At 40.4% G+C, this 11,572-nt stretch overlaps 1 protein-coding gene across 1 annotated transcript; it reads left to right on the forward strand.

Annotated features, from left to right (window-relative positions):
- Positions 1-3,910: 3,910 nt before the first annotated feature.
- LOC100894060 (troponin C) lies at positions 3,911-11,572 on the forward strand. The gene is made up of 4 exons (XM_003727541.3): positions 3,911-4,006; positions 7,321-7,446; positions 9,644-9,761; positions 11,051-11,572. Exons 1-4 carry the CDS (start codon positions 3,925-3,927, stop codon positions 11,295-11,297), a joined length of 573 nt encoding a protein of 190 aa, XP_003727589.1. The 5' UTR covers positions 3,911-3,924; the 3' UTR covers positions 11,298-11,572.

The raw sequence follows: 11,572 nt of genomic DNA on the forward strand, positions 1-11,572 counted from the left end.
AACCATTCTTATAGTTTGTAGTTCAGTGGCAATTGTTTTTGGGGTTTCTACCAATTGCTTGATCGCATCCAGCATCTCGTCCTGTTGAGTGCGTCTCTTCTTGGGGCTAGGTTGCGATTACTTGGGCTAGGTTGCGATGTACTTGGGCTAGGTTGCGATGTACTTAGGCTAGGTTGCGATGTACTTGGGCTAGGTTGCGATGTACTTAGGCTAGTTGCGATGTACTTGGGCTAGGTTGCGATGTACTTGGGCATGGTTGCGATGTACTTAGGCTTGGTTGCGATGTACTTGGGCTTGGTTGCGATGTACTTGGGCTAGGTTGTGATGTACTTTGGCTTGGTTGCGATGTACTTGGGCTTGGTTGCGATGTACTTGGGCCATAGAGATATATATTAATAAGTGTTAGTAGTATATAGCTCTATGACTTAGGCTTGGTTGCGATGTACTTGGGCTGGGTTTCGATGTACTTGGGCTAGGTTGCGATGTACTTGGGCTGGTTTCGATGTGCTTGGGCTAGGTTGCGATGTACTTGGGCTTGGTTGCGATGTACTTAGGCTTGGTTGCGATGTACTTGGGCTGGGTTTCGATGTACTTGGGCTAGGTTGCGATGTACTTGGGCTAGGTTGCGATGTACTTGGGCTAGGTTGCGATGTACTTGGGCTTGGTTGCGATGTACTTGGGCTGGGTTTCGATGTACTTGGGCTAGGTTGCGATGTACTTGGGCTAGGTTGCGATGTACTTGGGCTAGGTTGCGATGTACTTGGGCTGGGTTTCGATGTACTTTGGCTAGGTTGCGATGTACTTGGGCTAGGTTGCGATGTGCTTGGGCATGGTTGCGATGTACTTGGGCTAGGTTGCGATGTACTTGGGCTTGGTTTGCGATGTACTTGGGCTAGGTTGCGATGTGCTTGGGCTAGTTTGCGATGTACTTGGGCATGGTTGCGATGTACTTGGGCTTGGTTGCGATGTACTTGGGCTAGGTTGCGATGTACTTAGGCTTGGTTGCGATGTACTTGGGCTTGGTTGCGATGTACTTGGGATTGGTCCGGACGCAATGCTTATGGATCTTACGGGGATCTTACCATGCCTTCTGTAATTACTGCATGCGGCTAAACCTAAAATGGTTGGAATGGTAAATATATCAAAAATTCTGATAAACTTATAGTCAGTTTGATGTTGATACAGTAAAATTAAAGTTTTTAATTAAATCTAAAAGTCAAATGAGTACAAAAAACAGACTGTTACATGTATCATTTTGTATTTTGATTTGATTAAGTTGAAATTCATGAACTTTGTAAAATAATTTGCCGTTTAATAAACGGCAAATTATTTTACAAGTTTTATGATACCTTGTTTTAAGTTACATGCATTTTTAATATTAAGCATTGTAAATTTTATAGACATTTGGCATCAGTATATAGGCCATATATATTATATTATTAATATCTGTCAAATTTGACAGAGCGACAGAAAAGAGTTATTCGAATTCATTGCGTACTTCATTCTACGGAAAACTTGCTTATTCTTGTAGTCAGAATTGTATCAGAATGATATCATTTATTAGTATAATCAGGGCGTACGCAGGGGGGGGGTGTTTTGGGGGTTCAAACCCCCCCCCCTTTGGTATTTTAATGTATGTAAACCCCCCTAAAAAAACCTAAACCCCCCCCCCCTTTGGCTTTTTTTTTTTTTTTATTAAAAAAAAAAAAAAAAAAAAAAAAATTATACCCACGGCTAACCTAAATAAGTGACCTTACCCCCCCCCCCCCCCATACGTAAAAAATGTCAAATTTTGAAATTTTGAGACCAAAAAAACAAAAAAAAGTGTCCGCTTACCCCCCCCCCCCCCCCCCCCCCCCCCCCCCCCCCCCCCCCTGAGCGACTTTTCGGCCGGCGCGATTTTCAAATTTTCGGGAGCAAAATATTTAAAACCCCCCCCCCCCCCCCCCCCCCCCCTTGAAAAAATCCTGCGTACGCCCCTGAGTATAATCACCTGTCCACCAGTTGGGAAGTACAATTGGTAATATTCGTCATTTTTTTCGAACAAGTCACTAGAACCCCTCAGTGTAGGTGTCCGGGTTTCGCTCCCTGTAGCCATGGAGCTTCTCACATCATCCCTATACTCTCGGCCGATGTTCTTCATTAATTCTCCGTACACCCTCTCGGCAGATTGAGAGTATCACAAATCTTGTCGTGGAGTTGTTTTGCCTACCCACTTTTTTTTGGCTTTGTAGCTATTGTGTAGGTCGAGGTATGCTTACATCATGATCTCAGGCACCCTCCACGCACATTTCTCTTTGGGATTCTCCATCCTATAACATAAAAGAAACTCCTTTGATCTTGATGTATAAAGTAAGATTAGAAATGAATAGGTCTAGAATCTACTTCAGTAGTCCCCATGGATGAATTCAGATATGTTTAAATTGATCGGAGAAAGGGATAAATTAACATTGATGAAGTTTAATGGCAAAATTAATCATGTTGTGAGAAATCAATTCTTTGTCGCGTGTAGTTTAATTTGATGGTTTATAAACTTAAAATTCCACTTTATTAGAAAAAACTGGGAGCATGTTAAATATAAGAAGTGCGGAGGACTACTCCGATTACGATGTGAACACAAGTCCTTTGACAGCCCTATTTCTCCCCCCCCCCCCCCTTCTCCTACCCCATTAAAGTATGTATCGGTAAAAAGGTTCTAGAAGTAGGACAATTATTACTCTCTCCCCCGTGTCGGACAATTATTACCCCCCTGAAATTTACCCCCCCCCCCCCCCAGGGCAACTACCCCCCGAAACAGTGGCGGATCCCGGGGGCCCGCCCCCTGGGAAAAACGTTAATTTTACCTTTTATTGGAGATGCCCCCCCCCCCTGGCGCTCAAGGGGGGGAGGTGCGATTTTTTTAATTTCCGAGTGCCAAAAAAAAAATGTGCTCACTACTACCGGGCCGACGTATCCCTATCCCATCGAGAAAGACCTGATGCGGTCCTCGGACCACCCGATCTTCAGCAGGTCATCAGGCGTGTCGATGGTCACCTTCGAACCGCCATTCAGTACACAAAGATTTTGCCGTCGATGGTCTAAACCTTGGTGATATTCTCATGGTTTTCTCTCACCTACCTCTGTCAGTTCTTCGGCAAGGAAGATGTCCCGCTTCATCTCCCTCAGTCGCCGCTTTTTCTGGATGTACTCCGTCCTCCTCTCCCTCCGCACGAAGATTGGCGCCGGCTTTCCAGACCTTCCACCTGGTAGACGATGCGAGACGGCATACCTGCACGGCAATCTCCCTCCCAGCTTCTTCACCATCTCGGACGTGTCCTCCCCAGCTGTCTCAGGCAGACCATTGATCTTTATATTCTCGCGACACTTATATTGTTCAAGACGGCCCACCTCAAATCTTAAGACGTTGGTCTGGGCGGATGCAGCTGACGGAGTAGGAGGAGGAGGGGTCCATTTCTTCAAGCCTTGGCCATGACGGAATCCATGCTGGCCGCACTCACTGCAGTCGCCACACGGTCTTGATAATTGAGGGGTTGCAGGACCTCAATAAACTGTCGCACTAGGTCAGCAACCAGATCATTGTTTAACATCGGTCCTGGTGACAAGGGCAAGACTGCCTCTTCTTTGGGCTAGCACCGGTAGTCATAGCGCCCATAGCGTAGCTGACACCTCTCGAAACTGAGTCATTTATAGTAAACTTCATTGACCTCATTGACACTTCATCGTCGCTTCTAGTACGTGAAAGTATACTCGCTGCATATTAAGTGTCAAAGTTTGACGTAGCACTAGAGATATGACGTAATAATTGAGATGCGCGTACACATAATACGTCATCTGCGTGCGCAGAATTCAAATGACGTCATATCAGCTGCACAAACTTCAAATTTAACAATAATATTAATTATTTATTAATAATCATCATCAAAAATGGGACTCAATCCCAGCTTTCCTATTCCAGTTCCTAAGACAATCATCAGCTTTGAGCCGGAGATATCCTACAATACGAGTGGTGAGTTTATCATAATAGGTAGATTAAAAGGGCTGATTAAAAATGAAAGACTAACATTTTAACAAGAATAACCAAAAAATAATCGGCGTGTGCATGTTGTGTGTTACGTAGGCGCTAGCTGCATCTAGGCCTAGGCCTACGGTATGATGGAGCGGGGAGGGGGAGGGGGTGTTGTCCATACATTAACAAACAAAAGGCCTTCTCTTTTGCCTTCGGATTTAACGGGAATCATCAAATAGCACTAACCATCGTGAATATTTGTCCTTTATTATATCGTCCAGCATAAGTCTAAGAAGATTTATGAAATATTGCTTGTAAACTTCTTCAAATTTAAATCACTTGTCCCGACCTGATTTTGAGTCTGAGTCTGACAGAGTCTGACCGAGTCTGACTCTGAGTCCTATCCCAAGTCCTGGTATGGTATAGTCACTAGTCACACAAGCCGTCCGGGCACACATTGTCTGGGATGATTCCCGGGATGATTATTAACAGGCTTTTGACCCTAGGCCTATGTAAATTGTAATATCAGTTTCACTAGACTCTATGACAGCAATCTCTAACTTAGAGTTGTGTCTCTTGACACTGATAATGATATTGATAATTGTAAATTTTGCCATTGAATTAGATCTATTATTGTTATTAATGTTAACAAGAAATGCATGTGTATCAAATGAAATAGGGCCTAGAAATAGAATCTACCACTAGACTCTAGACCTAATCATCATTCATAAAGACCTAGACTGGCTAGACCATGAGTATAGGCCTAGGCCTAGCCTAGGCCTAGATCTAGGCTACTGAACTATAGACTAGGCCTACTGTGGTCTAGATCTAAGTTAGATATGAAGTTACTATAATCTAAACCTCGTAGATCAAGATTCCATTAAAGTGAGCATGGTTGACTTAACCGTTACGTAATACGTGTTAAATTTATGGGCGGAGGAGGTCCTCCAAAGTGGGGGGAGGGCACCAACAAAAAGGGCACTTTTTGAAGAAAAAAAGGGGTAGTCTACCTACAAAGGGAAACATCAAAGTGAACATAGACTACATAGGACTAGGCCTACACCATTTTTAGACTATCTATAGTCTACATGTATACCCCTACATCGATAAGATTTTGATTACACTACCAGGTATGAAACCAATATTTATTTCTCTCTTTATGTGGTACAAGATACTGTTTAAGCAACATACTTTGCAGTTGGGTGTGCTGGTCTGAATATTAATTTTCGAGCGAGCTTGCAGATTCGTGAGGTCGCAGTGCAAAAAGTTACGTCTTATAAAGAGGACAAAGAGCAAACCGTGATGAATTTTAAGCATAATCTAATGAAGAGAGACTGGAAAGTTCTTTTAACAGCTATAAATGCGAGCGTAGCCAGCGAGCTCAGTAGGGAAAGTTAAAGAAAAAGTGGCTTTAAGTCACTGAATTAGGGGTGCATGTTATGGAGAAAGGAAAAGTAGCCACTTATTAAAAAGAAAAAGGAGCACAGCTTGAAGTAAACAGGAAAGAATATCAGAGGTGAAAAGGGAAATTTCTCGCACCTTAAAAGAAGCACTCAACAGAGATGAAAAGGGGCACTTGTGAGAATGGAAAAGGGACACCTGTCAGATTTTGATGGTGGTAGTTATTGGGGTGAAAAGGAGGCACTTTTTAGAAAGGAAAAGGGGCACTCTCAAAATAAAATGGGCACTTGTCAGTGATAAACAGGGACACTCATCAAAAAAGAAAAGGAGTTTTTTTCAGAAGGGGAAGGGGGAAATTATTGCAAAGAAAAAGGGGCACTTGTTAAAGTACATTGTGTACCATTTGAACAGGGGCAATTATTAAAGGTGAAGGGGAACTTCTCAGAGGTGGTAAGAGGTACTTCTCTTACCAGAAAAGGGGCACTTACCAGAGATGAACAAGGGCACTGAGAGTGGAAATGGGATACTTGTTGAAGGAAAAGGGCACCTATCAGATTTTAATATGGAAATTTATCAGAGGTGAAAAAGGACATTTATGATAAAGTGAAGGGGATCTAATGAAAAAAAGAAAGGTGATGCATTTATCACAAGGAGGAGGGGCACTTGTTAATAGGGTAAGGGGCTGTTCATACAAAGGAAAAGGGGCACTTGTCCTACATGTCAAAATAGGCACTTTTGGGTACCTGAAAAAGTGGGGGGGGGGCACGAAAGGAAAGGAACCGTACACAGTACCACTGAATTAGACAGTCTAGACCTTTAGTCACCAGACTAGGTCTAGGCCGATAACTATTACTTATAATAGGAATTCCATATTGGAAATATCGAATTCTGCAGATTCTCCACTCAGTCATAACTTTAGAACGTGTGAAATAAGAGACCCACTTTGTGACATTTTTGGTGTCCCTGTTACATAAGGAACCCACACGTATTTGTGGCTCTGAGTAAAGAATTAAACAATGGAGTGAGATTGTAAAGTGATTTCCAAGCATAATATTGCATCTCCATACCTAGAATCATTTAACAATCATAATAATAATAATAATAATACATAAGATTTGTATGGCGCCAAATCCTCTTGATAATCAAATACTTGATAAATATATCCAAAAGTGCAATAGGAAAGGTACAGAAATGAAATGTAATGGTAATCAATTATAAACTAAATTAAACAGATATTTCTTAAGATTGTTTTTTAACACTTAAAACTAGACTAGGCGTAAATAGTCATATCTGACTGAGCGCCATGAATATAACCAACAACAACAACAACAACACTTCTCCAGAACTGCTATTTTTAATCCATTGGGGAGAGAATTCCATAATGAAGGCCCAGCATGAGCGAAAGTTCGCTCCCCCCACTTTGTTTTAACCCTAGGAATAACAAGTAACCCGGAGTTTTGTAACATGGACACCAAAAATGTCACAAAGTGGGTCACTAATTTATAGAATTACTCAAATGTAAAAATCCAACTCTTAACAAGTCTCAACGAAGAAGAATATGAAAACGCTCCCATTTATATTTTCCAGCTCCTTATGCAATCTATAAACAACATCAAAATATTAATATTATATTGACTGGGCTTGAGGGGTACATCAGAAATATTGACCAAGCTAAGATCATATTGACCCGAGTCAAAGACGAGGGCAATATGGTCTTAGTGCGGTCAATATGATAACGAAGTAGAAAAAATATCGCTAATGTTGCTAAAAATTTAGCTTTGGGCAATATTGGAATCGTAGAAAGCTCCTCCTATCATAATCGTCAGTTTTAAGACTAGTAGCCTAACAAGTGAGGGTTGGTTTACAAGAGATTGTTAACGAGTATCTACTTCGATGTTTCATTTTATTAACAGGAGTAAAGAAGAAGGATATAGAGATAGAATATGACAAGACGGGCTTCGAGTCTGCAACAGAAAAGAACTTTCAGGCGTTTGTGGAGGAACGTAAGAAAGCAAGAGAAGCACGGGAAAGATTTGAAGGTACTTTTTTCCACCTCTTAAACCCATTTCACCCCCCCCCCCCCCCCAAAAAAAAAAAAAAAAAAAATCAGCAGTAAAGGAGTAAAAATGGTTTGTATTTGTTAACCAAAAAGAAAATAATTTTTGTTTTCAACCTCTTAAACCCATTTCACCCCCCCCCCCCCCCCCAAAAAAAAAAAAAAAAAAAAAAAAAATCAGCAGTAAAGGAGTAAAAATGCTTTGTATTTTTAACCAAAAAGAAAATAAAAAGTAATAAAACCTGTATTAAATCACATAAAAAATTATATTCCATTCAAAGAAAAGGAGAGTAAACAGGAATTAAATGTACTCTATAATCCGCACGTCCCTATATTTATCAATGGAGGATTTTATAATAGCGATAATCGTGGGATTATTGTGAGAGGATGGAAAAGGTGTTTTTTGTTATTATAGGGGTGAGAAGACATGAGCCCCTGGACACTGCACTGGCGTACTGATGGGGGGGGGGGCACTTTATTTCTAAATCGATACCAGTGATTCACAAATGTTACTGAACTGAAATGATTTTCTGGGATTTTTTGTAAATTATACTTTTAATGCGTTAGTTGGAAAATTACTAATTCCCAAATATACAGACAGGCAAAAAAATATGCTTATTTAGAAGCCTTCATGTCAGGGCCTGCAGAACGGAAGGGATTTTGGGCTCGAGCTCGATTATTTTTTTGAAAAAGTATGTTGAAGAGAAAAAGAAAGAAAGAGAGAAAGAAAGAATGAGTGACCTGCCAGTGTCACAAATGAAGTATCAAAATGCTAATCTGATCGCAATTAAATGCCTAAAACCCCTGAGCTTGTAGGGCTTTGCCCACTGGACCCCACCGAGGGCCCTAAGAAGGACCAATGGATGCTCATCTGACCGTAATGAAATACCTAAAACCCCTAAGCTTCCGGGGATCTGTCCCCTGGACCCAGCAGGTGCAAAGCCCCTGGACCCCACGCCAATTTACATGATCTTTAATACTTTGCAAAACTTTGAAAACGTTCTGCGGGGCCTGCATGTACAGTACATGTTAGAGTGGTGGTGATGCATATTTTTTCTTCTGCCTCCCCCCAATCGTTTTTGCTCATTACCCCACGCCTTGGAAGGTGAGCCCCCTGGAATGTTCGCCCCCTGGAATGTTCGCCCCCGCCCCCCCCCCCCCCCCCCCCCCCCCCAAAAAAAAAAAATCCCAAACTGCTTCTGGTGCGTCTGCTCTTAGCAACCACTTTATGATACCATTACACCTTTGCCCGGGTGAAATCTAATCTGAAATCTTCCAAATCATTGGATAACGCAATGGTTTGCCATTAATGGGGGAGTAAGTTCAATTTTGGTCGATCAACTCTGTAAGACAAATCCTAATTTCATTTAAGCTTTTTTGTTTTTGTGTAATACTACCACTGGTTCATGACTCTATTTTGGATCATGCATTTCTTTGGCAACAATAATTTGAAAACGATCTTGGTGATTTTTCACCGATTTAGAAACGGGTTTGTCACTATTGTATTGGGCCTAATATTATATACAATTATATTATATTATATACTTACAGGTAACAACTAAATTATTCATACCCTTACCACGTTTTGTAATTTGTAAGTAAGTTTAAAAATGGATTCCTCCCGAATTATGTTTCTTGACATATCAAAGCTAATACATCTAAAAGTATTCAATAAAGCCCTAATTCAACCAGTCTATCCTTCATTCTTGAGTTATGAACAAGCCATTAAATTTACAAGGGGTATAAATATTTAAGTTGTCGTTCAGTATATATATAAAGAGTTCCTTAATAATTTATTTCTGTCTCGTCAAGTCTACGTGAAAGAGTGGAAAACTTTTGTTAGTCGTGATCATTTTCAAATTTAAACCAACATAAACATCATGCATGCGACAAATAAAAAAAACGATAAGTAAAGAGTATTTAAAGGTCTCTAAATCAAATTATGTTACTATCATGTTTATGAAACTACAAGATGAACTCCTAGATGAGAACACTAAATAACGACCAGTTTCATGCTCTATCCGAGCAACTATTAACTTACATCTTAAATTTTCTTCTGATGTCTAAAAATTAACTATTGACTGAGCAAGTGCCAACGGGCACCTAGCAGGCGAATGCAGAGGCTATGGAAGACATTGTGATTTATTTTTTCTTGCTTTCTCGTCATTTTACCTCTTTAGATCTGGATGCATTACAAAAGAAATTTACCCGGTATACATTGGCTCAACTAGAAACCTTCAAGTTCCAGTTCATGTCATTTGATATAAACCAAGATGGACTCATCGACTATCACGAATTGTAGGTCCCAGCTTTCATTTTGTTTCACTTCATTGAATTTTTCATGACGTTAGAAGATTATTCTCAAAATTGTTTCTGATATTTCTTCTCCACATTTGGGGAGTGTTCAGTCATGTTTGATTATATTTTTTGAAAGCATGATGTCTTTATAAGAGAAGTGATCGTAAGACCTCACGATAACCAACAATTGCTCTGCTGCCGATTTTTAACACTATTAGAATTCTCCTTTTTAATTTTTGACTCAATCTCTAAACCCCGACCTTTAAAGCCCTTCTAAACTGCCGGATGCCCCAAATTCACTAACAAAAAATGATGGCAAAATTCCACTTTAATTGTGTAATAATGTGAAAGAAAATGTTATATAGTCTGCAAGGGTTTTCAAAACAAATGTGTTTGAAGACGAATATTGATGAAAGAAAACAAAACTTGGGATTTAACCAAAATTTAACGAGAAATCAGTGTTAAATGACATCCTTTTTCACTTGATTATACAATTGAGGTAAATGACGATGGAGGAAAGGTCAGATCACCAGAATAAAAAGTGTAGACTTTTCAGTTTGAAGCAAGAATCGTTTCACATTTATGTAAAGAGGCTGTTACGAAATGATGTACGTACATGACGATACTTGCATTAAAATAAATTACAAAATTATAATAGATAATACCAGGCGCGTACGCAGGATTTTTTCAAGGGGGGCGGGGGGGGGGGGGTTTAACATTTATAAATCGGGCCGAAAATTTCGCAACGACTCAGCCAGCCGCTGAATAAGCGGGAGGGGGGGGGGGGGGGGGGGTAAGAGGACACTTTTTTCTTCTTTTTTTTTTTGGTCTCGAAATTTGAAAAATTTGACATTTGGCTCCGTTGGGGGGGGGGGTAAGGTCACCTTTTTAGGTCAGTCATGGGAATATTTTTTTTTTGGTTTTTTTTGTTGTTGTAATAATTAAAAAAAATTAAAAAATCCAAAGGGGGGGGGTTTACACACATAAAAATACCAAAGGGGGGAGGTTAACCCCCAAACACCCCCCCCCCCCCCCCCCCCCCCCTGTGTACGCGCCTGGATAATACTGCTGTCGTTGTTCAACGCTCATTGGCCAGACGGCGAATGGAAGGTCTCCAACGTCCCCAAAATGTCGATACACCTATTCATATGACCATAGATAACATAAATCAGAAAAGGTGTTACGTGCTTAAAATCTCATAACTAAATATGTTGCTGTTTCTTCCAAAATGGGAACGCAGACGCTTCGTGCAAATAATCATTTCATTCGATCGGCTCCTCCATTTTCAGGCAGATTGCCCTCGACGAGCTAGGTGACAGTTCAACGAAACAGGAGCGACGCCTTGCCTTTGATCAGATCGACGTGGACCATTCAGACAGTATAGACTTTGAGGAGTTCATAGAGCTCCTAACAGTTGTATCCAAAGATGGGTCCCTTTCGGATGCCATCGGCAAGATGTGCAAACGGGGCACGGATAAGATGAGCATTATTAGGACAATGTCGGTCGACAGACAGCTACAGTTAGGACTCTTTTGATAAATTTGAGATTTAGGATCGTACCTGTAATCTAGATTTATGTACATACAGACTGTATAATATTACATTTTATTTGAATTTTCGTCACCCTTGTTAATTCTATCGATTTTTAAAAATGATTTGTAAGCTTTTGGATTCCTATCTAAATTAATACATCTACAAGTGGTACAGTGGGGTGTATGTGAATTTATGAGAAAGCAAGAATATCAACAACAACAATTATAATGATAATAATGGAAATACGCTTGACAATTGTATAATGTCTGAATATTTGT

The sequence above is a fragment of the Strongylocentrotus purpuratus genome, unplaced genomic scaffold (assembly GCF_000002235.5).
Source record: "Strongylocentrotus purpuratus isolate Spur 01 unplaced genomic scaffold, Spur_5.0 spur5_scaffold_2, whole genome shotgun sequence".
NCBI classification, from domain to species: Eukaryota; Metazoa; Echinodermata; class Echinoidea; order Camarodonta; family Strongylocentrotidae; genus Strongylocentrotus; species Strongylocentrotus purpuratus.